Here is a 27,232-nt window from a genome sequence, read left to right on the forward strand (position 1 = left end):
GTCTGTGAAGATTCTCAGTCATCCAGGTCGTGGTATTTATAAGTGCTGTACAAAGGCAACTGGACTTGCTTGATGGTTTTCAATCAAGTCCAGTTGCTTTCATAAAGCATTTAGAGACGAAGCGAGAAAAGTAAACATCGATCAACTCGCATACTTGACATTCTGCATATTTATGCCTTTACAAAGGGCAAGGACCCATACTCCTAACATGCATCTAATTATGAGCAACTGATTGCCTAACATAGTATCCATTCAGAAATCCTCCACTCTGCCACCGCAAGAGGACTGTCATAATATCCACACCAGGTCCACCAGTACGTCAAGAACGGAAAAATTCAGACTATCCTATCTGTGAGCCACTATTCCTGAGTAAAGTTAGTGAAGAAATTTTCATCTTACATGCGTACGTGCTGTGAACACGGTGGGGAAGGGGCTGTATCAGGGTCTAAGTTGTAGAGCAGGCTGTGGCTGAGGTTGGGGCAGCGTGGCGAGGGAACGGGGCAGTCGGTCATCGTAAAACGAGAGAGTAGTGGGCTGGTGTTAGAGCCTGTTGGGCTCGACAGGGTATCATCTCCTGGAATTTCCTTAGCAAGAGTGGCAGTGGAGAGGACAGCACTGGACTCTGATGAATGAGGGGATGGGGTGTGTACTGTAAGAGAGAGAGAACAAGGACAAAATATTAACTGGAATCTATATTAATTGTAACTTTTTCTCAATTTTTACTCTCCTAGGATGGATGGGACAAAATAAGAGATGAGAGAGAGGGAGAAAAAGTATTGAAGTGGGATGTAGGAAAGAAAACAAAGAGTACAGAATGAAAGAGAATGAAAGAATGACAAATAGCTCTTTCCTAATCATCTACACACATTTGACATCTTTCCTTGGGAAATTTTTATTTGGTCTGCCTGTTACAAATATAGTAAACAACAAATCTGAATGGTTTTCACGTTTTGCAGTTATAATCTCTATGGTAAAAAAAAAACACTGGTTTCTTGCAGTGTATATCCTGAACTAAGACATGAAAATAAAAAATAAAAAAACAACATCAGTATCTTGATATCAAAATTATTATATATTATTGAATATATGTACCGCTTCATCATGCCACTTATCCAGAAAAGACACACTCAGCTCTGGGAAGTGATGAAACTTGAGATTGCTGTCAAGATTTACTGACGGTTACTTAACATGCACCAAAGGAATTACAGCAGCTAGGAAGATGCTCTGAATGGAACAGACAATGATGTACACACTATTAATAAAGGTACTTAAACAGTATGTATGGAGTATGGCTCTTGTACTGACAGGTTAATGGGTATGATTTTCAATGCAACTCCCCCAGGCCTGTAGTGCTCTACAGTGAGGTGCTTTGTAAAAGTAGGACAATTAAATCATTGGCCATGTGTCATTACAACATTTAAATCATTTTTCTGTTTGCAACATAGTGCAAGAAGAAAATATTTAACAACGGAAGCGTTGAATACTATCATTTCAGTATATCAGGATGCCACTGATATTGCCTTACCAGGCTGCAATGAGTCGACTGGATGATTATCCTGAGCAGATGGTGATGGTGGCAAGTGGAGGATTAGCTTGCGGGTCAAAAAGAGGCTCTGCTCTTCAGTAGAAAGAGGCTGTTGCTGGGCAGGTAGGTTGTCCTGAACTTGGGGGTCTGCCGGTGCTGAAAGGGGTCCCAAGTCGGCCTCCAGGGCTTGTACTTTGAGGGAGGGGCTCTGGAAACAGAAGCAGAACATGGCTTCAGTGATGCAGCCGAGCAGGGAAAGGAGAAGTGAGAAAGATGTGTCGTAGTTTGCGTGAAGGAAGTCTTCAGCGTTTCACATGCTGCTCAAGAATCATGAGAAGTCCTGTAAAACCATTTTGCTCTCTCCTATGAAAAGAAATATTCTGGCGCTGTAGCTTGGTTGGGCAGGGAATTGCAGGAAGCGATGAGATGAATGGTTGCCTTGTCCTTCTGAGAAAGGTATGAGTCAAAAGGGAGAATGCAGCTCTATAAGCAGGCTGCTTTTGGGGGTGGCTGAAGTACGAGGAACAAACTTCTCAAAAAACACAACAATCTTTGATCTTGCAAAGCTCCCAGCCAGCTACAAAAGCAGACAGAAATGGTCATTACAAAAACGGACCTTCTCCTGCTGTAGCTCTCCTCAGGTCACTGTGCAACTAAAAGCTAGTCAGCCAGCCAGGCATTCAACCAGCCTGGCAGACTTTTGTCAGTAAATGAGTCAGATTCCTATCAGTCCATCAGCAGCTGGCGTGGGATCCCTGATGAGCAACATGCTGTAATTCCATTAACAGTATCGCTGAGATTCCTTGATCACCTGATCTGCGTTTTGTGGATGTGTGAGTGTATGAGAGTATAGCAGGCCCCCGAAGAGAATCCCTTTATCCACTTCTGCTGCTGAGCTGCCTCCACATGGATTATTCATCATTCACAGAGGAAGGGGGTCGGCGGGAATACCGCTCATGTTGGTGAGTGTGGTGTGGGTGTGTGCGCAAGGGAGGAGAAAGGTACAGTATATGACGAGGCATTTCCATGGCAACGTTGTCAGACTGAGCTAAGGAGTGTATGTGATGGAGCTATGGGAAGTCACGTAGCTCTGTGCCTTGGCATGAGTGTGTGTGTGTGTGTGTGTGTGTGTGTGTGTGTGTGTGTGTGTGTGTGTAAGTGGGTGTATAAGCAATCCGTTCTTATGGTGCTGTTCAGAGTGAAAGAAAAGATTTGTAATGAGCACCAAAAACATCCTGACCACCTCATCCTGACTATAAAGCAGATTGGTTTTGGGCAATTTATTTTTGTTCATTTAGGTGCTCTGACATCATTTTCAGCATCGCCATCATCAACGGCAGCAGCAGCAGATAAGGGTTTGGCTCCTCCTTTCTCACCCTCCTCGGCTGTTCATTCATAAAAAAAAGAAACACTGTGCGTCATACAGAGGAGGTGAAAGGATGGAAAGGAGGTGAAGGAGTGAGGCAAAACACCCACAAGCAGGCAAGCTCACACTTAGCAATACACAAACAGGTGTTTACATAGACACACAGGCACACAAAAACACACACAATCACCGGAGGTATCAGTGGTCCTGTTGTCATAGATACCCTCAGCCTAAAAAAAGTGTTAATTTGTGAACCAAAAAAGACTGAGGGGAAGGAGAACTTACGTCATAGCTGTTGTTCCCGCCTCTGCAGTCATTATGTCTGTCAGGAGAACCACTACATCCTCCTCCTCCTCCTCGTCCTCCTCTCCCCTGAGGGAACAGACAGCATGCGCACTGTTGAAGTCTCATTCGCAAAGCCCACTTACTGACACACACCAGTGTGTCAGTAAGTGCTCCCGCCCATGCACAAGCAAAACTGTAGGTTTCATTGACACAAATAGAGAGATCACTATTTTAGCTCCTTTTATCTTTTTCACCATATAACAGATTGAATAGTTTCTTTAACAAAAGTCAACACCAATATATTTTCAAATTTAACTAATTTCCCACAGATTGGAAAAAAGTTATCGTCATTGTTATCATCATCACCTAGCTGCATGACCCTCAAAATTAAATAGGGCATTTTGTGTATCTTTTGTTAGCTACTACCTTCCATTCAGACACTTTGGTTTTGTCTTCTTTCTTGTATTCTATGCAGCACAGCACACTGAAAAAACAAAAGTCTGTCAACAACAGACAAATACAATAAAATCACATTAAATATTAGTAAAAAAAACGTACAAAAAAGAAAAAAAACCTCAAAATATCTGAAACAGCACAGTTTTTTCCTCCTGAAAAGTTAACAGTCCGTGTGACTCCATGTAATACAAATTGTGGTCTGTTTGTATTTACAATCAATACTATATCAAATGTGCTCACAGGCAGGACTGCCCAGCACTCTATGTAGTTTTCAGGCTAGACAGTCATCTGTCTCTGCCATTACCTTTATGGCTTATTCACGTCTGACACTAATGAGGCATAGCTGAGATGACCTGTCATGTGGGTGTCTGGAGGCAGCTCAAACAAAAAGTCAGCGCGCCACCATGCTAGGTTGACTCAGTCTAGCTAGCTAGTTGGTCTGCTCCATGTGAGCCCCTGTGGCAGTCAGTGTTATTTGGACTGGAATCATATCAAAACCATGACTGTGAGTACACTGCTCCGACAACCTACTTCCCAATTGACTGCAGGGCTGAGAGATGAGCTGAACTGGGAAACCAAGCACAGGATTGGGGCGGGTCAAAAAAAACTGTAACATCCAAAGTGAACACAAAAAATTAAATCTGATACACTTTAACTGATGCAAAACTACTAACATTCCCCCTTTCACAATAGTAGTTTTCTTTGATTTATGGTTGCGTTTGAATCTTGGTAAAATTTCAAGTAGCCGATATGGGAAAGTCTGAAATTATGAGTTTCTATTTCACTTGGATCTTTTGTTATTTAAATGTTATATAACAAGAACTAAGAACAAAGGTTTGCTGTTATGAAAACAGTACAAAGCAGAAACAAAGGAACAAAACACAACTGCAACAAAATGTCATTGTGTAGTCTCAATGCAGAACCTTTCTTCTCACCTCTTTATGCGCTGACTCTGCATTTGGGTTTTTCTCTGCGATTCATTCGTTATGCAGCACAGTGAAATAGATGATGTCTGCCCTGAATCTGTAGAAGCCTGTAAAACAATTTAATCCATGTCATATAACCTTCCGGTTATATGTTCTAAAATATTTTCCACTTTAAACATTAGAAGTATAACTGTGCTACAACACACTACAAAGAATTCATTTTTGGGCATATATGGGAAGCAGCAGCTATCTGTACATTGTTTTTTAACCACATTTCTAGGATCTAAGTATAAATCTAGGTATAAATTTGAGAGACCATGGAAACAGTTATTGCTGAATGATATTCACAGCTGGAGACTCGGTTTAATGGGTGCAAGAAAGGGAGAGAAAGAAGAGATAAAAAAGTTAAATAAAAAGAAAAAAAACAAGAAACAAAGACTATGAGAGCTAAAAAGAAAATAAGAGAAAATAAACAATGCACACAATTAAATAGTCATCTTTGATGGGTGAGGAAAATGTCATTCTATCATCTACCTCGTCTACTTCTGCCTCCTCTTTCTCCTTTGATATGGCCGTGAACAGTGACGTCTGTGAAAAGGTCCTGTTGATAAAGAATAACTCATTGAACTGTAGAGAAGTTACATAATTCCAAAATGTTGTATTAATGAAAACTGATTGTGCGTTTTAGATTTGAGAAAGGCAGATGGGAAGAATTAAACGGGCAAATGTTGCCTCTCAAAATTACGTGAATAGGGACAACCCATTTACCCATTTATTTTAAGGAGAAGATATCATCGGTGCATGAAAAAAAAGAAGACAAACAGGAATGACACCCACCCTTGTGTGGTGCACTCCAACTCCAGTGGCTCCCCTTGGACCTTTTGGAATGGACCGCTCCGGTGTGGATGTTGCTCTGGCCCTGGGTCAGTGGGGCAGGAAAGCACACAGACTGCCCCTGTACTTTCACCTTTCTCCTCCAAAGCCTCCTGGTCTGGAATCAGGTTCTGAATGTCAGCACTGACGTCAGAGGTGGTTTCACAAACCTGCACCAGTGTGTCAGCACTTTGGAAAGACAGAGAGACAGAGAGTGAGGAGAAAAGGAAATACCAATTTCCATCCTTTATAAAGTGTTTATAACTCCTCATTAATGACTAATAGATAATACATAACTTACTGATGCTTTATAGAGCAGTAATGTGGCATAAATAGGAACTACTACAAATGTCGATAAAGTCATTAATAGGGTTCTTACAATAATTCATGACATTTTTAAATAGGTTAATAAATTGTTAATAAATGGATTTGTTTCCAGGTGCTCTGTGGCCCTTTTGTCCAGAGGGCTATCGTTGGCTTTTGGTTGAATGGCCCATTGTAGAGGTCTTCCTGAAGAACAATAGGGCTACGTAAAAACAAATGTCCAGCGTGACAAAGAAATGTCAGACTGGAGGAGGATAAATACTAAAGGGGTTTTTCAGAAACTGCCAACCCAATATTAGTTTTATATTCATGGTTTATTTTGGATCTATAGAGCATTAGTAAAAGATTTATTAACCATTAATACATTTTACAATACGACATGTTATAATTTTTAACCCTTTATAAAGGGTGCCTAATGAGAAAGTGTTACCAATAAGGTGAAAATGACAAAAAGAAAGAGAGACAAGAGAGACTACAATGAGAATGAGTTAGACAGAAAAGCAGTAGGCAGGACCTCAAGAATAACAAGGAACTTTTCTTATGACATAACAATGCCGATAGACAAACTTGAAGACAGTGAAGAAAGAATAAAGAAATCCAACCACATCAGTAGAATATGAAACAAATATGTGGAATATGGCAGTAGAATAAAACTGAGATAGATCCATGTTATGTTAGCAGGAATCCAACACATTTAAAATCTAAAACAACAGAATTTAAGGTTATCAATCTTCATATCAAAAGGCTAACATGAGTTAAATTTGGAAGGTCCAACAGTTAATCCCTGAGAAAACTGCCGGCCTCTGCAGCAGGTTGGAGAACAAACATCCAGCAGGTGAATCTGCAGTGCTTACTTTAATGCTACACTACGACACGTCTCATGAAACTCTACAGAGCTGCTCCCAACAAAAACAAGCCTAACTGATTTGCCATGACGTCAACCAAATACAGCCCATCGGTCACGTATTTGCTTAAAGCAGTGATTCAAGAGCTGTAACCTTGAGTAGATGGGTCAGTACAGCAGCAGCAAGAAACTAATCTTTGTTGCTTAGGCTATTAGTCACACATGAGCCACGCAGACAGCAGCCTGCTTTATGAACATGAATACCTTTTCTGCTTTAAGTTTCCCTCCCTCAAACATCCTTCATCTTAACAGAGGCTGGTAAAAAGTGGCAAAAACAAATTCTGAATGACCACCTAGGAGAGACAGACAAAAACTGCAGACAACACTAAGTGTAATTATTGCATATACTGTTAGAGCAATGTAAACACTACAAAGTTAATGTAGTCATCAAATTCTAAGACACACAAATAAGTCAAACCAAAGATTGTTAGATACCAGCATGTAAGAAATAGTTTTATGCATTATCGACCCCTGCTATAAAGCAACTACATTTCTGCTCTGGGTCTAAAATCGCCTTGCATGACCTCACTCACTTGTGGGGGACCGTAGACCCATGACTGTTGTCACTGATGCTGAAGCAGATGAGACAAGAAAACATCCTTTGCTAAAATGCACAAACTCACAGCAGTCTAGCATAGATACATGTGACAGTGAAATGCCTGCTGCTTTGGAGGGACGGAGAAAGCCAAAGAAATAAAGAAAAGAGAGCAAAGATGATAAGTACTTGACGGTCAACAACATCAGTGACGCCCGGAGGCATAGAGCTGACCCACCCCTTCAATTACCCATGCCCACACACGCACGCACATACGCACACACACACACACACACACACACACACACACACACACAAACACAAGCTACTGATAAAAGGCTGTGTGGATAAGAGATTAACCTGAATTTCACTGAGGACAGATCTTTTTCATCACAAAGTAAACAGAACCAAAATGCACGTTTGCTTACAATGACAACAAGAAAATGTTTTAATCTCCATTAGCGTCATGCAGTCCCATTCCACACACAAACACAAATTAAGATACCAGACACACAACTATACTCATACACATGGCTGACAGCCACAAAATTAATCAGTAATTGCACATGAATGCCATGTCACATGCTGACTGGGGGCAGACAAATACAGAAAATATATAAATGTAATTTAATGCCTGTATTGCTACCTTGTGGCAACCCACATTCACAATTTAAAAATAGAAAATAGCACAGTAGCCTTCAAGTTCTGAGTGGGAAAAGTTCCCCACAAGCAGATGGGTATTAGTATGCTGATTCTGTCTGGGGGACCAATTTGTCATTGTTCTACTTCTCTGCTCCTTCCAGCAGCAAAAGAGTGAAGCTATTTTTACTTGCCATTAGACTAAAAGGAAAGTGACCTGTACAAGCAATGGCACTTTTTCATGTTGACAACAGATACTGGGTTTCACAGTTCGTGTAGGCAGGTGTTGCTCTGTAGGCAACAGTGTATTGCTACCTGCCTTTAAAGTAATTTTTTTATTTTCCAACTTGTCACCCGCCCCTACTAACCATGATATTGTTATTGAAGAAAAATCAAACAGGCTTGGGCTATTAAATGAATGAATAACTTATTATATCTTGAATATCTTATTATCATAAAGTTGGTCTACTTCTCCATTTTTTAACATCTCATGTAGCTTGTCTGAACCTTTAAATTTTAACTATAGCTGTTGGAAGGATCACATCACAGCACTGCAATCCAAAATCCAGAATCTCGTCTTGGTTATTGGATAATCGTAGATAATGGTAGAAGCAGGCATCATTCAGGGGTTGAGCCTATATTTTCTACTGATTGTCCCCATGCCATTTTGTAAGCCCGAGGAAGTGAGACATCAAAGAATACGTAAAGAACTGAAATATATCATAAGCCTGTCAGAGGACCCATGTCAAAAACAGCAGTGATGTCCTTTGATTAGATTTCTCTTTCTTTGTTGAACCACATCTAATAAAATGTGTAACACTAATGAAAAGTTTTAGTTTCCAGAGAAGAAGTGGGACTGTCTGACAATGATGAAACAAAGCAATACAGATTGACTGTCTTTGTGACTTCTATGAACAGAGGGCAAAGGACCTCCAGACGGTGGCCTTAATTCCCTGTGAATGATGTCTCAGTCTCATCACCAATGATACAACCATCAACCTGACAACTGACTAAACAATGCTAAATATAGAGTGAAACGCTACAAGGAAAAAGCTCGGGTCCTTAATATTCCCCCAGGACAAGATACAGTATATAAAGGGACAGGCTTGTGTATATTCATATGAATACTATCTATCTATCTATCTATCTATCTATCTATCTATCTATCTATCCATCCATCCATCCATCCATCCATCCATCCATCCATCCATCCATCTTGTGCAGTTACAATGTTATTGATGCTAAGTTTGACAGTACCTGTTGAGTTGAGATTGCATCCGTATTGTTTGGTTAAAAGCACTGGTCACTGAGACTGAGGTGGTCTCTCCCTCCACCCTCTCCACACTACTCTGCTCTGAGTGACAGCTGCTGGGTCGCATCTACCAAGGACAACAGGAGTGAAAAAACATGCACCACTATAGAGGGATAATAAATCCTCAAAGCATTTTTTCGCATTATCTACATACACTATATACAGGGTTTCTGCAGTGTTCACCAAATTCAATTTAAGACTCTTTAAGATCTTTTTCATACTACACAGAATGCAATTTGATATCGTGTTCACAATCATACCAGTCGCAGAATGATGGAAAACTGGCAGAGACAGTGAGGCCTATGATTATTTATTAAGAGTATGAATATATTGACATCTATATCACATTTTTGTTTACCAACTGTATATAATAATAACTCCTAGTAATATAATTAATCAATTGACACAACCTGGAAGCAGTTAAGCAGAAGACAGTTGATGGATTAAAAAATAATAAATGTAAGTTCAATTCTTTGCTAAAATTGACACTTACCCATTATTAGTTGATGAGCTCCTAGCTACTATGGCTAAAAATAACAACAGTGTTTACTACATGTCTAATTGAAACTCCACAAAAAAAGGAATAAACAGCCTCCAACAATCCCACTTTTAGTTTAAAGGTGCAAAAGGTCTCCCCAACCCAAAACAAAAATATATTTATAAATACTGTTAGTGTGTAAGGCAAGCAAGAAAAAATATTCAAAACCTTTGTAAATGAAATTCACTACTTTTTAATACCTTCTAAAGTCTTCTAAAGGGGAACTGACAGACTTTTCACAACCTGCAGAAACCCTGTATATAGTACTGTACATGAGTTCAAAGACTCAAAGACTCTGCTATGCCACAGTTACAAAATTGTTCTATGTGTTGGTAAGTGCTGGGATTACTTCCTGCAATACTGACATAATCAAAATGTGCAAAAAGCCAGACCATGAGAATAAACCAATGATATAACAATTCTGTCGAAGGGAATTAAAAAAAATAAATATATATATGGTTCACCTCAAAGTGTGAAAGAGCAGAGAGAGTAGGAGGAGGGGGTGAGGAGGAGGCAATCAAGTGGCCCGCTGTGTTCTCATCTGGGATTGGAAGGAGAACCTTCTGATGCCGGAGAAGATGGAGCAACAGGTCATTACATACACTCTGCTCTTCTAGCATCCTGGGTCCTGCTGGAACACTGCATGAAGAAGAGAAGTGGGGACAACAACACAGTGTCACGTGTACTATGCACTGTGTATTCAAACTGGTCCTCTGGTAAGTGCTATAACAAACATAACAGAAAAGGGTTCCATCTAGTGGAAGGAGGCATATATACCAGTGAACTGAGATAAACAGGTCAGACAGCGTCTGATGAATCAAAACCTAACACTTAGGAAAATAAATTTCCCATAACAAACTAAAATAAAAGCCCAAAATAGCCAAAAATGACAAAAATAATGAGACAGACAGTAAAAGCTTGTAAAGCTTCCCTTTGACGTTGGAAACTTCTACATTTTTTAAAGGTTGTTTTATTTTTAATGTTTTATTATTTTATTTGCCTGCTGTATGTTTTGTCCCATGTATTCTGATTGATTGATTGATTGATTGATTGATTAAATTTCAGAGATTTGTGGAGCTTCTGGTCATAACACTCACAATACAGCAGTAAGCCTTCACATGTTTACCTGGAAGCAGCTATTTGTTATGTTAGTACATCGTAGTATGTTTTGCTGTTGTTGACATTATCCATTCTGGGTTTTCTTTAGCTCTTTTCCAATGTATACATGGTAGGTGAAAGTTAACATAGCATACACCCAGTGAGGAGAATGTGAAAAATCTGAGTATTAATAGATGTGTGTTTACACAGGTCAATTGGAATTACAGGACAGGAACAGCCTGTCACATGGATTACATAAGAGACACATACAAGGGCAACAGGCTGTTTAGAAAGAGTCTTAGATGTCAAATATGCAGGAGTTATGGGGGGAGGGGCATAGCCAAAGGACCTATCACACATGCTGCAACGGAAGAACATCTGCTAAAATGTCTGTCATTTAATTTTAAATTAATGGAAATATTATTAAAATCTCACAAAAAGTAAAAATACAGCCAATTTACTTAAATGAACTTATCTTAAAAGCTACTGTTTTGGGCTAAATAGTAGCTTTGTTCAGCTGAGTATTTTTTACAGCATATATCTCTCACTCATTTTTTAATCCTTTTCATTCAAACTATTCTACCATTCCTCTCTGCCTCTGTTGTTCTAATGCCTGGGGAACCACAGGCAGAAAGCACAGGAAATTTTCCAACTGTCTGCAGCTACCACAACCTAAATCCACCCCCAACTTATTCCATGCCTCTGATGCCAACTCCACACCCCGTAACCAACTCTTCTTCCTCTGGCTAGGATCATCTTTTCCCCACATATGGAGAACTTTACAACATGACTAATATCCCATTCCACCGACATGCCGCTAACGTTCAGAGGAAAACAAGACTGATATACAGTAGATGCGACTGTGAGATCAAGAGATGGAAGAACAGTGAAAGGGTGTCGAATAAATATAATAATCTTTTCCACAGTGGCAGAAACTCAAATAACACAAATCTAAATGTAAGTGTGTTGCCGTACAGAGATTGTATTTGTTTACAGTGACTGCAGACTTCTATAAACAGTAGGGGAGAAGCAACCGACAAAGTCCCAATGGCCTCTGTTATATCTGTCTCTCTTTTTGTGTGTCATGATCTGCGTTATCAACTATAATCCACACCCATTTCCTTGAAGGGACAACCCAACTCCACACCAAATTAGTGGTACAGCTGTGGAAACATACAGACACACAACCAATGAGGCTGATGAATGGGGCCAGACATTTAGAAGGTTGCTCTCATGACAAACAAAGTATTTTTTTCTAGTTCTGGATCTGACGAAGACAAGTTATTGATACAAGCATTCAATTGTTGAACTCTAGATTGCTCTTGATCATACTTTTAGAGAAATCTCTCCAGTTGTATATCTGTTAAAAACTAAGGGTGAAAACAAACATTTTAAAATGTATATACAGGAGAACACTCTTTTTTAAAGTTACACGGTGACAAGTCACTAACCTGTCTGGTCAAGCTTAATGTCAGACTGTACCCAGACTATATTGATTTGACTGGAGGAACCCTGTGTCCTAGTACTGGTCTGGAAAGGATTTAAATGAGGCATTTACAACAGAAACTCACTGGAATATACAAGGCCCAAAGATGGTTGCCAGATTTTCCACAGGCATGTGATTTGATTGGCTGTGAGCGGCCACTCTGGACAGAAAGCGGATGAGGTAAGACAAAATAATGAGGTTGTCAGCAGGGAGGTGGTGAAGATTTTCTCTCAGAGCCTGGTTCATCTTTTCCTGATCTGCATATCCTAAAAATAAGCCAAAACATCAAAACAGTATTCATTAACACGCACTTCGATCACTAGAGTCTATGGATATACAGCATATAACCTAATATATATTGCATTAGTTGGTATATTAACATACTGGTAAAAGCACTTTTTGGCTTAAAATATAGCATGAAATGTAAGAATATAACAGACTAATGCAAGAGGACCAAAGTACCCATTTAAAAACAACCATCGTACACATAAAATAACATAGTATAAGCATTCCCACTAAATAAAAAAGTTATCAATAATAGTTTATAATTTATTGATTGAATAAGTAACTTGATCATTTACTCAAAGCATAATCAATAGGATAATCATTAGATTAAGTAATACCTGAAGCCCTCACATTGAGCACTGATGGTGACTAAGATTAATTTATATTCAGGAATGCACAAGACACTGTAGACCTCTCAACTTTGTTCATTTCCGCCTTTGCTTCCTTGTTGACTAAGCAAAGATTTGTCCCCCATTGTAGAGGAGATTGTAGAGGTACTGAAGAGATGTAAAATACTTTTGTCCATAAAGTGGATAACAATATAACATCTCTGTCCAGAAAATTATTTGTTCACCATTTCTTTAAGGGCCTACATCTGATTTAATAATATATTGTATAGCAATTATTTTAATTTTTTTTAATCTTACGATTCTTTTGCTGGAAATTCTACACGTACCTAAGGGACACTTCAGTAAGGCAGATGCTTTCCAGCAACAGGCCTAGAGTGACAGTTTCCCTACTATACTACTCTCCTGTCTCAGCAGTTTAATGTTTGTAGTGTAGCTCTCAGTGGGGGCCAGAGGTACAGTGGCATATTGATGGAGCTCAGCAGTGCCATGTTCTAATCTGAAGAACACTAACAACCTCATTCATTTAATTAAGCCTACATTTATACACTGAAAAAGTTCATGAAATCTTTTCCTAACAACACCAGTCCAGCATGATTTCTGAGTACCTTTCCTAGTACCTGTGAGGCTCAAAACCAGCTGTTTGCGACGGGGTTCGGGAACTATGGGGGTGGGCAGCTCCCGAAGGAAGAGTTTGAGGAGTGAAGCCACAGTGGGGACATCTCCCTCATGCTCCAGGTCCACGCTCTCTCCACGGTCCCACCGCTGCCTCAGCTCTCTGGTCCGTGGTACTGAGCTACACAGACGGAACAGACCTCTGTGGTGCATTCCTGGGATAAGGAAACAAGTACATTCAGCCGTATGTACATGCAGGTGATGCTGGAGTAACGTTTTGCATTGAGAGAGCAAGAGAAAAAAGAGGGAAGGAATGGAGAAGGAAGGAGCGATGTATAGAATAAAAATTAATGAAAAAACAGCAGGTTGTGCCTCTATTACCATTCTTATCCAGGAACTCCACCATGTCTCTTAACACAAGGGGTATTCCACTGACCATCTGCCCTTCCTCTCTCAGTATTTCCAAGGAAACACCAAACACACACCTGGCAGCCAGCTCAGGCTCTGGAACCAGGGTGGGAGCGATGAGCTCTGGGCTGACCCTAGCGCTGGGCCTCAGGATTCTCACTGAAGAAGGGTCGCTCTGCATGGACAGAGGGGATGCAGCAGATTACTCAAATAGAGAAATAAAATTAGCTTATTATAGTAACATTCCTGGATGACCAGAAGGGTTTTAGAAAAATAAGGAGGACCTGTCATCTCTAACCCTCCCCTATGTGATCTACAGGTGTTCTACAGGTGTTCTACAGGATAGTCAAGCACTTCATTGCTTGAGTATCCTTGACATGGACCTGAATGATCCATGGTATAATGCTAAAACGTTAGCTGCTTTAAAAATATACAGTCAGTCGGGACACAATTAATGGGATATTTCTCCATAAAACGACACGAAATGTAATGTACATTTAACTTGTAAAAGCAACGACAAATGGCTAACGTTAACTAAGTTTTAGCCCCCGGACACCGCATATTTCCATTTTAAACCAACGGTTGTCTTTCTTTGTGTGGAGTTACTTGATAATAAAACTGTGAGAGAAGTTCTCTGCCCCTCGTGAAGTTAGCAGCTAAACACAGAAGAATGTAATAATATAGTAACTACCCGCCGCAGCTTAACTTACACAGAGCGATACTGAAGCCCTTGCTCCCATTTTTCAGCTCAGCGGACCGGGACAGCTCTCCATTTTTCACTCGTAGACGTATTTTTCCTTCGTCGACATGATGCTCCGCTCTCTGAAACTATCGCAAGAGGAATAATTACTGCCATGGCCTCAACATCCCAACTCTAGGCTTACAATAAGTGAAAAATACCGCCGTTAAACGGGAGTAGAGTTAGCATACTTCTCACAGTGACGTTAGCTCTCTGAAAAATTGTTTATGTTGCTAGTCACGTGACAAATGTGTAACCATGGCGACCTGTGGAAGGGTTGCCAGGAGAAGGCGAAGCAGAGGGGCTGTAAGATGCAAAGCCGTACGTCTACTGAGTTTATTTGGTCTGTACAGTATGAAAACGGTCTTTATTCTTATTTCCCCCGGGAGCAGTTTGATTATCTCCCTATTAGAGAAGCTCAAGTGGAAATGAATATTGTCAAATTCCGATGTTTTTCTTGTTTTCGAGGCAGCTTTGCCCGGATACTTCTGACAAATATGGACGCAAGGCTACGTTTACCTTTTACGTAGGATTCAAAGTGTAGTTCAAACTCCATGGTAAATATGTTACAAACATATACACCCAACATCTTTAATCCAAACACCTTTTATTGGCACCTTTTAAATAGAATAATAAATCGGAAATACAGACATAAATATTATAATACTGGCATAAAAATTAAAAGGAGCTAAAAGGGGACAACCAAACATACTGTCTTTTCTAGGTCAGTACTAATTGTACCTCATCTGCACCCTGTCAATACCCTCTAGAAACACAAAAAGCAAACACCGATGTCCCAGATTTACTCTTGCGCACGAAACTGGAACTATCAAAAAGACATTTGTAGTGGTCTATTTCATTCAAGTGATTCTAAAAGTTTGTTGCAACGTATTCATTACAATTATCACAATAATCAACTTCCTACTTAAACAAAAATATCTTTTAGAGCTTTATGGCCAGTTTTGTGCATATAAAAGTCACTAGCACATAGGACTTTACAAATTAGTGTTAATACAGAATTTTATCAAACAAAGCACACACATAAACCTGTGCACGTATGTGAACATGCATGTGCAGACACGTACACACACAACGTACACATAAACATACACCTAAACAACATGATGGAAAAGGACCAGCTTGGTCAAAATGAACACCAGCAGAGGTCATGATAATCATGCCACAAAGAGAATCAACATGCTCTTAAGGTTGGAAATACAGTAAGATCTCCTCAGTGTTTTTACAAGGATTTGAATCAGGATAACTTATTCAAAAAGTCTCTGTCCGATCCATAAACTGGAGGTATCTGGAACTTAAACCATTTTTTAAAAAAGTATAAACTGAAGCAATGCACTTTAAAACAAAAATATCTATAAAGCAAGGCTTTTGTATTGTTCCAACAGGCATTATGTGTTGACAGGCATTGATGATCATTGATGCTTTGGTAAGCTACATAGTGGTATAATTAAGATATATATTATAACCAAAATACAAAATAAAAATGTGTAGCTAAAGTTATCAAAAAAGACTCCCTCTTTCATTCTAATCCCTGTATTCTCTGTTCCAGTAAGATTCCTGGGAGATTTTTGTGCATTTGCAGAGTGGTTTCAAATGTTGTTACCATGCTAAATAACACCAGTCAACCACCGATTGTACAGATGTTTTTTTTCTTCTTAGCATTATAAATGGCACCATGTCTTTTTTCAGCGCTACAGTGAAGTGAAAACCACTGTTTACATAAACACAGTGTAGAATTTGGGAGTTGAATAGTATTGTTCAGATTGCCTCGTAAAATGAGGCAATAATAAAAAAACAAAACCAACACAGGCGTCAGTGTCAAACCTTTAAAAATATCTGCAGTATATGGTTTGAACCTGAGAAATGCAGGCAAAGTACAGAGGAAAGGCCTGTATTTCAAAACCTCTGCAAGTATTTTGGTATATTAAAACCTGGCAGCAGAAATAAGGGGAAAACCCCTGTATACTCAAAAAAGACAATTCCTGCCAGAGGTTCAGGTACAGTTTATCACCGGAAAGTTTCTGGGCAGTAGGGGTGAGATTTGAGTCCTTATCAAAAGTGGTCATATTCAGGCTACAGAGGCAACTTTGTCACAGTTGCTGGTGTAATGGACATCTGGTCTGTCGTTCTCAGAGTGCTTCCTGTTCCAGCAGGGAAGAGTGAGCAGAAAAAGAATAAATGCTCCCAGCTCCACACAGCTCCCACTAAAGTAGAACGCCAAATCATATGACTGCGTCCAGTCAAAGAACCAACCTGAGAAGTGATGAGAAAAACAGACACAGTCAGCAGGGATTCCTGGCAGTTACAGCATTCAGCGAAACAATGAAAAACTGGCTCCTGAATGAGGTCGACGTGCCCTTTGCCTTGCTGTGCCTGCCTGCCAGATTTAACATTTTGTGTTTTGAGATGTCTCTGAAAACATGGCCTTATCTCTGCACAAATCAAAATATCTGTACCTCTTCTATCTAACCAATAATTGCCAGTGTAGAAATGTTTACAAAGTTAGATAAAGACAAGGTCTCTTACCTACAACAGGGGGCCCAAGCATGATCCCAAATCCCCCGAAGAACATGAGGATGCCGTGGGCTTGGGTCAGTCTGTCCAAGCCGACAATCTTAGTGGTAATGTAGGAGGTGAGAGACCAGTTTCCAGAGAAGAAACCAAGGACAGCAGATAGGATCTGCAGTCCCACATATGTCTTAGTGATAGGGATAAGGAGTAGTGCCACACCGCCTGCAAACATGGTGAAGGTGTACAGATAGATGCTGTTGATCCACCTGATGTCCACCAGGATACCCAGCACTAGTTTACCGACACAAGTGGCGATGGCCCCTATTGATACCAGAGGAACCACACTAACTTCTTCAATGAGTCCTTCACTCTGCGCCACATCCTCTATAAAAAGCACAGGAGGGAACGCACCCAGGCTGAACAGGAAAACAGCAATACAAAAGGCCACCATGGCTTGATCCTGCAGGATCTCATACATAGAGTGCATGTACCTGAAGTAAGCCTGCTGCTTCTTTTTGATGACTTTCATGATGGCCAACCCAGCCAGGAAGCTACCTTTCTTCTTCTCTGTCTGAATGGCCAAGTCCTTGGCATCAATGGTGATGAGCAGCTCCTTCACCGTCAGAGTTCTCTCCGGAGTGGTAGCGGTGGAAGCTGTCGTGATCTTCAGGTCATCCAGCTGGGGCTTCTCGAAAAGATGCTCCTCCGTGTTGCGTTCCAGGGCGGCCTTCTGTTTGAGGTAGTACCCAGGCATGTTAAGGGGCCTCATGAAGCCGGCGCAGGCCATGAGGTTTAGTGCTACAGCACCGATGATTAGCAGGCAGCCATCCAGGCCGAACAACACAATCAGCTCGTTCTGAGCGGTGGCATAGATGAACGCTCCAACACTTGTTCCTGGATGAGGTAGAGGAAGGGAAAAACTGTTTGAGAAAAGTGTTTGTGCAAGATAGTGACAGATTATTCAATTCAAATTAAAGCCATTATCTGTAGAATTTTATGTGAGTAGAGCACCTGTGAAATTATTCTGATGGCATGATTTTTTATTTTTAGAAAAATGAGACAATCCTGAAGAAAACCGATGCAGTCTATGTGATCATTTAACTAATTTATTGCCGTCTTCCCAGGTCAAATCTTTCTTTCTGATACTGCCACTGGTGGCAAAAAAAACAACCCTCCTTGTAAAGGTAATGCTGTCTAATACAGCATCAGAATATAAAGTCAGACTTTCCCAGTCATTACTGTTGAAGTTTTGATTCTCAGCTGAACCAGATCTGGTCAATGGTCACCAGTCCATGTCCCTACCTAATAGACCACTTAGCCTTTGCTTCTCTACAGATGTTTACCTCGGCTTCCCAAGGCTCCCAGCAGCTTGAACATGAAATAAGTATGCAGAACTGGTGTGAACTCAGAGAGCTCAGAGCAGAGACGGGGCAGTAGTACCTGTGGTGACAATGCCAAGGGCAAGGCCGCGTCTCTTGTCAAAATACTGACAGGTGATTGTCAACGTGGCTGCGTAGACCAGACCACAACCAAGGCCTATGGTAGGAGATGACATACAGAAGAAGAATTTCCATTAGCTCAGGTAAAAGGGGTAAAGGCTTTTCACTTCTAAAGATATGCAAGAAAGGAAAATTAATTTGCACAGTACATATCAGAAAAATATGTTCAATGTGTGAAGGCCACTTATATTTCTTTCAAATTCTAGAAATATGAGAAATATTAGTCTCCCACTTTACAGCTCCATGTGTTTCAGTGAACTCAGGAAATCATTACAAAGATGAATTTACAATGTACATAAATCTGTATGTTCAAGGTTTCTTATGCAATACAATCAGCAAAACATAAAAGAAGCGTAAGATGAGCCATAAACAAGAAGCATGTGCATCCACAGCCACAGCCATCGTCTAAGGGGGCATATCTAAAAATAAATGACTGCCTTCAAATATGCATGGCCTCCCATCTCCATTGCTGCCAGTGTGAAAGACAGTGCTGACTGTTAGGGGTTCACTAGGATAAAGTATGGCTTTGTTGTCACTTAATGCACGATAACAGGTGGTTTGGGGCCCAAGCAGGCAGATTGGTGAGGTTACAGAGGCAATGAAGGGGATCAGGTTAAGCCGTAATATGATTTTTCTGTCAACATCCCAAACAACGATTTCAAATACTATAAGAGGTGCAAAGTTCAAATGTATATCTTGTCTCAGTGTAATCTTAAATTTAGTGGCAAATCGTTAACTGGCAATTGAGGATATAGTCAGCTTTTGATGTTACATAATAGTTGGACCTGATATGTGCCCCTGCTTGTTGCAAATGATTATACAATGTGGTACAAGATTGTCATATGTTAGACGGATAAGAAGCTTAGTTAACTCCCATGACCAAAGCCACATCAAACTATTTTTTTTTTTCTCAGACTGACGAGATCTAAGCCTCTTTCTCATTGTCTGTTTGACAGTCAGGTGAATTAGGTCTCTGGGCTGTTTGCAGCATTAACTTTGTAGGGCTGTAGTTCATTGTATAAACCACACGGGAGGATTCCCCCAAAGGTTATCATGAAATGTTTCCTTACCAACCACAATCCCATAGGAAAAGATGAGGAACTGCACATTCGGAGCAAAGGCACTGAGCATCAGGCCGCCCGCCACCATTACGCCACTGAAGATGGTTACTGGACGAGCCCCAAAGTTGTCCACGCAGGCACTGCAGACAGGACCTGAGGGAGACGAGGTTGAAAGAAAGACAGGAGTAAAGAGGAAAGACAGATAGAGTCAGGGAGTGGAAGAGACACAGAGAAGAATGAGGTGAGTGACAGAGGAACAAAGAAAAGATAGTGATGATATTCTGCCGCATAATTTGCTGAGTTTCTGAGACAATCAAACCCCATCTCACAAAGCACTGCCTGTCCTGACCATGACAGTGCCATGTTACATTAGGTTCAAACTGGCAACATGTCAGAGTGGTTGCCACATCACTTAGGAGGATCTTGAGATGTCTAGTGTTCATGTTTTACTTAAACATTTTACACAAACCAGTTAGGTTGATAGTTTAACTCCCCGACATCCAGTTCCCTTTAATTTCCCTTTTAACTCGCTTTAAGGCTGGACAAATCAACTCATTCCTCACTGCCCAATGTCATCACACATTTAATTATTTGCTTGTTCCCACTTTTCACTAGAGCTACATAATGTACAACTAGGTGCAATATTCAAAGCCAAGATACAATGTTTTGTCACTGCTTGCTGAATAATTGCATATCCTGAGGTTGTTTGACTCATACATCACGCGAAATTTACTGTTTCCTTCCCTCTAACCAAGGGGAGGACCCTGCTGTTGTGCAACAGGAACTGCAGTGCTGCAGCTGTCTGACAGCTGGGACACGTGTCCAGGACTTGGCCAGACCCACGGCCAGATCTGTCCAGTCATGATTTTCACCTCACCCTTTGAAAAAGAAGACAGCAAGAAGCCAGGCTGGCAGGCAAGCTGTGCTTTAGACAGAAATGTCAACCAAGACCACTATCTATCACTGATCCTGTTTGCTCAACACAGTTGAGGGGCAGAGGTTTATAATATCGTCCAGACATTACTGAAAAACTGCTGAATTTTAATGGGGCTTTTTTTTGTTCCTCTAACCAAGTAACTCTTACATGCACACTCCAGCGTTTACCATGCTGCCAAACTTTAAGACTCTTCCATTTTTCTCTTTTCATTTATGACTGGGTTCAAGTAAGTTCATACACGCCACCTTGCTCAACAAATACAGTATTTGTTAAGTCTGTGTTTCTCTCCTTGTCAATTTCTCAGACTGCCTTTATTTTCCTCTCTCTGTGGTTACATCAGGGGCTAAGTGATCCTCCTACATTCATAGCATGGATGACTTGCACTTGCTTTGCTCTCCTGGAAAATCAATAACAGCAACAAGGCTCAGGGAGCTACAGAGTGCCCATCTTTCTGACAGCATTGCCTTTTTTCTCCATCCTGTTGAAAAATTACATTAAGAAGAACCCTTTAACACCTGTAGCTATAGTAAATATATTCCTCCTTGGTCATTTGATTGTCCCTTTATATGGCAGTCACTTCAGACTTTGAACATGTATTGGCTCTGCTTTGTTATCAGTGGCATCATGAAGTATTAGTATTGAGGAAATGGTAGGAAAATAGGTGTGAGGCTGAGTCTCTGGCACTACACTTGTAGCACCAAGCAGATATGATATCTCTCCCTCACTGACTCATGTCAGCAGATATATTGCCTATAATAATATGTTATGCCAAAATATCAATTTACTGCTCGGCATAGAATTATCACATGCTAAAAACAATAATCTGAATGAAAAAAGTGCTGCAAGATTACACACATCTTTCTCAATTTCCATCAATCTCTCTAAACATGACTCCAAAACTTCACAGCAGTATCAGGACTCTCCCTGACCCATATCACTGGTCTAACTCAGCTGGCATTTAGTTTGGCTCTTTAACCCCAATGTTGACCCATGTCAAGGGTTGTTACATTATTACAATGTGTGCTACTCACTGGCTATTAGTCCCACTCCAGCCACAAGGGAGCCCACCCAGGCCGTCATGCCCTTGCCCTCCTGGAAGGCGTGCAGCCACTCGGGGTAGAGGACGCCCACTGACTGGGGTGATCCATAGGCCAGGAGCTGGGCCATGAAAGAGGCCACAACAATTGCCCATCCCCAGCCTCCGTCCAGCACTTTAGTAGATGGAGCCATGGTGCTGAGATTACTAGTGCCCTCTGGGATCTGCTGCAGCTGTGACAGAGCAGGGGCTCCTGGGAAGGACATAACAACAAACATCACAGAAATAAGGTTGACAGCAAAAAAAAAAAAATTCAAAAGATGACCGCTTGGAGCACAGGAACAGTCCCTTCAAAAATATACACTTACACAAAGCCTTGATGTAGTGGAGGCTGCTGCAGCACTTGGCCTGGCCAAACAGGCAGGACACCTGTGTGAGGTCCTGAACACAGACTGACTGCACCTAACACATAGCCAGCTGCCCCTTAAGTGCCTTTCTCCATAACCACACCTTGGAGGAGGGGAAAGTAAAGAAACCTGCACTGCTTGGAACCCCCCTGCACCTTTAGCCTGGCTCTTCCATGATTCAGCTCTGGCCCGTATTAGACACACGGTAGAAGCCTGTCTCCTGTGCTGACCTGAGTTTTTCAGGACTCTTTCATGAATAATTTGTAACCTGGAGCAACTTAATACATCACTGCAGGAGCATTGCTTTGCATATAATGGGGCTTCTTAGTGTGGGAAAAGTTGGTGCCAAGCTCTTCAGATTTTAGATTTGTTTGCTTACAAAGCAGGCTCACTGCATGCTGCCAGTAAATAGGCTAGTTTTCCACTCAAATCTTAGACAATAATATCCCGAGGAAATTCACTATATGCCCATGGACTAATTCAAATAATGTCTTCGCTGTATTCATCAACAACAATAACCGTATTTTTCTCATCATATCGTATTACTTCAATACAAACGCAAGCATATTGTGATTATTTTGTAATAATAATATTAATAATAATAATAATACATGCGGCACTCACCTCAGCATCTACAAAAACACCAGCAGGCGCCTGCAGAGCTGCGCGCTCTACGGGAACTTTCCATGTAGGATGGTTCCTCTATTAAAATCCCTTCTTACAGAATCACTACAAATGACATAAACAAGAAAGCATCGTACACGGATGCTGGTCTACCTGAGCGGGAATCTACGCTGTCCCTGTGTAAAGAAAGCACTCTGCATCAACAATGCGCATTGTGCATCCGTTTGAATCCGCTCTGTAGCCGATGACAAAACCGGTTCAAAGCTGTTCTTGCTGGTCCAGCAGCAGCTTGAACGCAGCTACGGGAAGAACAGCGCTGCTTCCTCTTGCGCGCCTGGAGCGCACACACAGCAGAAAGAGGAGCACAGAGAGTCTCTCCCCTCAGAGATGCGTCTCGGTCCTTCTGCGCTGTACTCTTTTACGTTTCCTGTGATGCAACTAGACTTTGAGGTAACTGAAAACTCAGCCGAGAGCGTGACCGCACAAACACAAACACGAAGCACAAAACTGTTTACCTGATAGGTGTCCCGGTCGTGCAGCACGGATCAGGCTCTCTTTATAAAGCACTTCAAAAAGCAACTGAAAAAGTTAAAATAATAAAGAAAAAAATGATAAAAAAAGGCATAAAAAAAATGAACCCACTCTGCTTTATCAACTCATCTAGAGTAGCTGCCTGGTTAAGATGGAAGTTGCGGGTTCATGTCCTAAGGATGTGGGCTGCGTGTATGGGCCCCTTCTCTCCAGGAACATGGTTAATATCGCCATCAGTCCAGTCTGAACCGGTTGATGGATGGTGATAATAACACCACATTGCACCAGCAGGGCGAACTGCCTGTAGTACTCTCCCTGGTGAGCACTGGTTAATGCAATACATGCACAACACTCGTGAATCAAACCCTTATCGGCTTTTCCATGCCCCCCCCCAAAAAAAAAAAATAACAGGAGTTTGATTAAACCTCAACGAATGTAAGAGTGATATACGGAGGGGCAGCAACATGTAGACAGTCTACCACGCAGCCACCATGAGTTAAAAATAACTTGAAGGGAATCCTCCAGGAAGGGAGGTAGATGTCTGCAGGATATGCTCAGTGTTTTAGTAATTAAGACAGTTCGTGCGTGAATATTACAGGAATACAATACAATAGATGTAAGGAAAATATTTCATTTACTTATAAAGAGTAGGCCTACATTAACACAGAATGGTAAAATAAAATGGATGTACTGTAAACAAGGTCACACAGGTGATTTATAGTCCTATAACCTTACAGAATTTATTTATATTACTCTATCTTCTAATTTAATTTCTAATCTACAGAGCTTAGTGGTGTTTTATTGGCTCCAACTTAAATAACATCTTCTTTTATACCAAGAGAAATACACAAGAAGTAGACACATTTTGAATTACATTTAAACGAGCAAGGGCCCACAGTCGGTTACTGACAAATATTCTTTCCTGTTTTGTGTTTGGTAATTTCACGCAATCATACCTTGGTGTGAGTCACAATGCAGCAGCATCTTGAATTGATATCTCTAAGTGATTGCATGCATTCTCATAACCTCAGCTAAGAAACGATGCGGAGGAGTGGAGATGTTTCCACATTATCAGGAAAATGTGGAGACATCTCCACTCTTCTCCTCTTCTCCTTATTCTACAGCAGAGAAGAGGAGTGGAGAAAAGTGGATGGAAAGAAGAACCCAAATAAAAGTGGACATGCAAGATGAAAGGACAGGGAGCATAGGAAGAAAAGGGGTAGGTATGAAGAGATCACACCAGAGGTCAACCTGGTTTTCACACTGAATGCATCTAAAACTCGTCAGGGACTTTGATGCTTTCTCACATAGCCGAGGTCTGCTGCCAGAAAGGGTCTTACAGAAAAGATTTAGGTCTCCATAATCCCCTTCTGCCTGAAAAAATTAAGTGAAAAAAGAACAAGCAAGGCACAGTTAATTGTACTCTACAGTGGCACTACATTGACATGTTGCCCCAGACCAGTTTCAACCAGACATAGTGCATGTAGAGGACAGGGTGTATGAATCATAGGGTGGTGGAGAGCTGATTACATAGTGGCTATGATACACTTAACACTATTGACCACTGCAAAAATCAATGTTGATGCTGACTTTCACTTGCTTGCATAAGTTATTCAATGCATTTATTGACACATTTCCAGTTTCTTTATATAGACAACTACTTCTAACTAGGTTCAAAAAGTGGTACTGGCCTAGTAATCTTGATACAGAAAAGTACATTATTGTTCTACTGTCCCTTTCAAGTTGCAGTGGTAATGATACTAGAGCCTGGAATTTATTGAAATCACATTGCTGCCACTTTATTACTTATGTAAGCAACATAATTGAAGCTTTGCAAAGCCTAATTGTTTCAGCTCATCATGTGATTCATTTTATATCTAATATATGTAAAATATCAAGGCCACCAATCAAAGATCTCAAGTCCTAGATGGCAAAGGGCGCATGAGGGAAAAGTCTACTGGAGAAAGAAATTTTGATCTACGTACCTCTTTATCATAGTGATCCTGATATTACAACATCAGGTGGTTCCAATGCATTAAGGTGGCAACACATTGTGAATCCACTAAGGTCAGTAATTTCCTCCAGCCACAGTTATCACGGTTTAACGTCATCAATAGTATGATAACTGCTGAAAACTCCCACTGTGACAGTGTTAAATTGATAAATAAATAATATATAATAAATGACGATAATTTGCTTGATAAAAAGCAACAGAGTGCTATGAATCCATCTAAGGTATTTGATACTGTAAAACATTTGGTAAGATAAGTTAAGTACGGCTGGTTTAACTTGTGACCTGCTGGTAGATGTTTTGAATCAAGCCCCTGAAATGTTGATGGTGTGCCACAAAGATCCATTTTGGGTCCCATAATATTTGCTCTATATAGTAATATATGTAATATTTCTTCACCAATTCGGGGCTTTGTTCTCCAATTTAATGTCAATGATGGCATCTTTTATTGGCTCTGCCACAACTCAATAACATGCTTAACCATATGCAGTAACCTGAAAGCCAGTGCTCTATGCAATTAGTTAGATAAAACATGAACATTGAGATTTCATGTTTAAACACGGTTGAGCAATGTGTAGGCTTACCTAATTAGCAGTTTAAACCCTCAATTATTTCTCTATTTGCTATGCTCAGGATGGGTTCTTCTTTCTTCTCATACAACAAACAAACTTGGCATGAAAGGATGTGCTGTGGTACCAGCTGATTGATATTCCACATAATGCAGCTGTCAAAATATCTTGATAACTGGAGATAATTTTCTAATCTAACCAACCAAGACCACTTTGCCCAGGGTCAAGGTTTTTCTTTCTTTATGTGTCGTGTGCCATCTCAGATATTTATTGTCAAAATGAAAATTCAATGAGCAAATAAGAAAAATTCTCTTATTTAGAACATAACTCCATCAAGACATTCTGAATTTATTGTTACTTCTGCCCTAGCTGCTGAGCTCACATTACACATGCACAGCCTTTTATTAAATACACACACACACACACACACACACACACACACCTCCCAGCACTTTTAAATTCTTTAAGTATCTTTTCTTTTTCTCTAGCACTTTTGTGACACCTGAGAAGCAGCACCCTGCAGCTCTTTTACGCAACAGGCTCGGCAGGTATACACATACAGAGCCACCCTGCAGTCTGGATAAATCTCTGGGTTCGGCCACCTAGATCCATAAAGCTGCAGAGTTGAAAGGCCACTTTAGCACCCAGCATGGCCACCCTGAGCCTCCAGTCCAGATTCCTGCTTGGATTAGTTCAGGTTGCTGGCTTCAGCAGCAAGAGAGGACACTGCAACATAGTAGACAAACACAGGAATTCCCTTTAGTTGTAATTGAACCCTCAGCAAGTCTTTGGACAAAGATATACTCATGTCACCTCTTATGATGGGGTGTATATATTTTTTTTAATTCTGGTGAGTTTGAACTGACCGTATGTGTGGATGGGCTACAGCTACCTGTAGAGACCTAATGGAAGCCTAATGTGCTGTGTTGTGTAGACTGACATCTCTGTCCTGTTCTCCTCCCACCGCAGGTTATTGCACCCAGGTTACAAAGGTTTACCATTTTAAATGATCCTGGAATGATTCATTTATAAAAAACACTTCGGTCTTCAGCCAGCTAGAACCGGTTTAAACCATGTAAGACTAGGAAATTAGAGTTAGATACTTGCACAATATCAGGAGCCAGTGGAGCTGATGTGTGTAAGAGGCTTATCACATGATGTATTTGTGTTACAATAGATTAACATCAGAGGAGAACTGATTCTATATTTCAGTGATTAGCAATGCTAGCAGCACGGCTGTCGGAATGGAAAGGTCTGTCCGTTGGTCGGTCAGACCATTATTTTGGTGTAGATTGAAGTAACTCAACAAATATAAGATTGATTTGAACGTATTACATTATAAGATGCCAAGGCCACATACTATATAA

General features: G+C 40.7%; 2 protein-coding genes across 7 annotated transcripts in view; both read right to left on the reverse strand.

Annotated features, from left to right (window-relative positions):
• LOC120796935 (protein FAM13A-like) overlaps positions 1–14,860 on the reverse strand; it is a 20,798-nt gene extending 5,938 nt beyond the window's left edge. For 2 of the 4 annotated variants that reach the window (XM_040140130.1, XM_040140129.1), the window contains exons 1-13: positions 14,633–14,860; positions 13,896–14,097; positions 13,508–13,729; positions 12,353–12,533; positions 10,148–10,322; positions 9,091–9,212; positions 5,396–5,620; positions 5,093–5,159; positions 4,568–4,665; positions 3,603–3,660; positions 3,177–3,263; positions 1,526–1,733; positions 400–649 (exon numbers count right to left, since the gene is read on the reverse strand). In XM_040140130.1, coding sequence (XP_039996064.1) covers positions 400–649; positions 1,526–1,733; positions 3,177–3,263; positions 3,603–3,660; positions 4,568–4,665; positions 5,093–5,159; positions 5,396–5,620; positions 9,091–9,212; positions 10,148–10,322; positions 12,353–12,533; positions 13,508–13,729; positions 13,896–14,097; positions 14,633–14,662 — 1,925 coding nt within the window. In that variant the 5' untranslated portion in view covers positions 14,663–14,860. The remainder of the gene's footprint in view (positions 1–399; positions 650–1,525; positions 1,734–3,176; positions 3,264–3,602; positions 3,661–4,567; positions 4,666–5,092; positions 5,160–5,395; positions 5,621–9,090; positions 9,213–10,147; positions 10,323–12,352; positions 12,534–13,507; positions 13,730–13,895; positions 14,098–14,632) is intronic. The other 2 variants (XM_040140132.1, XM_040140133.1) reach the window with 2 other exon arrangements.
• A 413-nt stretch (positions 14,861–15,273) lies between these two features.
• On the reverse strand, positions 15,274–23,576 carry LOC120796927 (monocarboxylate transporter 9-like). 3 transcript variants are annotated; one of them, XM_040140116.1, is made up of 6 exons: positions 23,270–23,576; positions 21,719–21,976; positions 19,760–19,903; positions 18,631–18,726; positions 17,206–18,084; positions 15,274–16,932 (listed from the first exon to the last, which is right to left on the reverse strand). In XM_040140116.1, exons 2-6 carry the CDS (start codon positions 21,915–21,917, stop codon positions 16,748–16,750), a joined length of 1,503 nt encoding a protein of 500 aa, XP_039996050.1. In that variant the 5' UTR covers positions 21,918–21,976; positions 23,270–23,576; the 3' UTR covers positions 15,274–16,747. The 3 variants fall into 3 exon arrangements, with proteins under 3 accessions (XP_039996050.1, XP_039996049.1, XP_039996048.1); XM_040140115.1 differs by lacking the exon at positions 23,270–23,576 and adding an exon at positions 22,755–23,114; XM_040140114.1 differs by lacking the exon at positions 23,270–23,576 and adding an exon at positions 22,092–22,656.
• Positions 23,577–27,232: the final 3,656 nt, after the last annotated feature.

The sequence above is a fragment of the Xiphias gladius genome, chromosome 11, assembly GCF_016859285.1.
Source record: "Xiphias gladius isolate SHS-SW01 ecotype Sanya breed wild chromosome 11, ASM1685928v1, whole genome shotgun sequence".
In the NCBI taxonomy this organism is placed as follows: Eukaryota; Metazoa; Chordata; class Actinopteri; order Istiophoriformes; family Xiphiidae; genus Xiphias; species Xiphias gladius.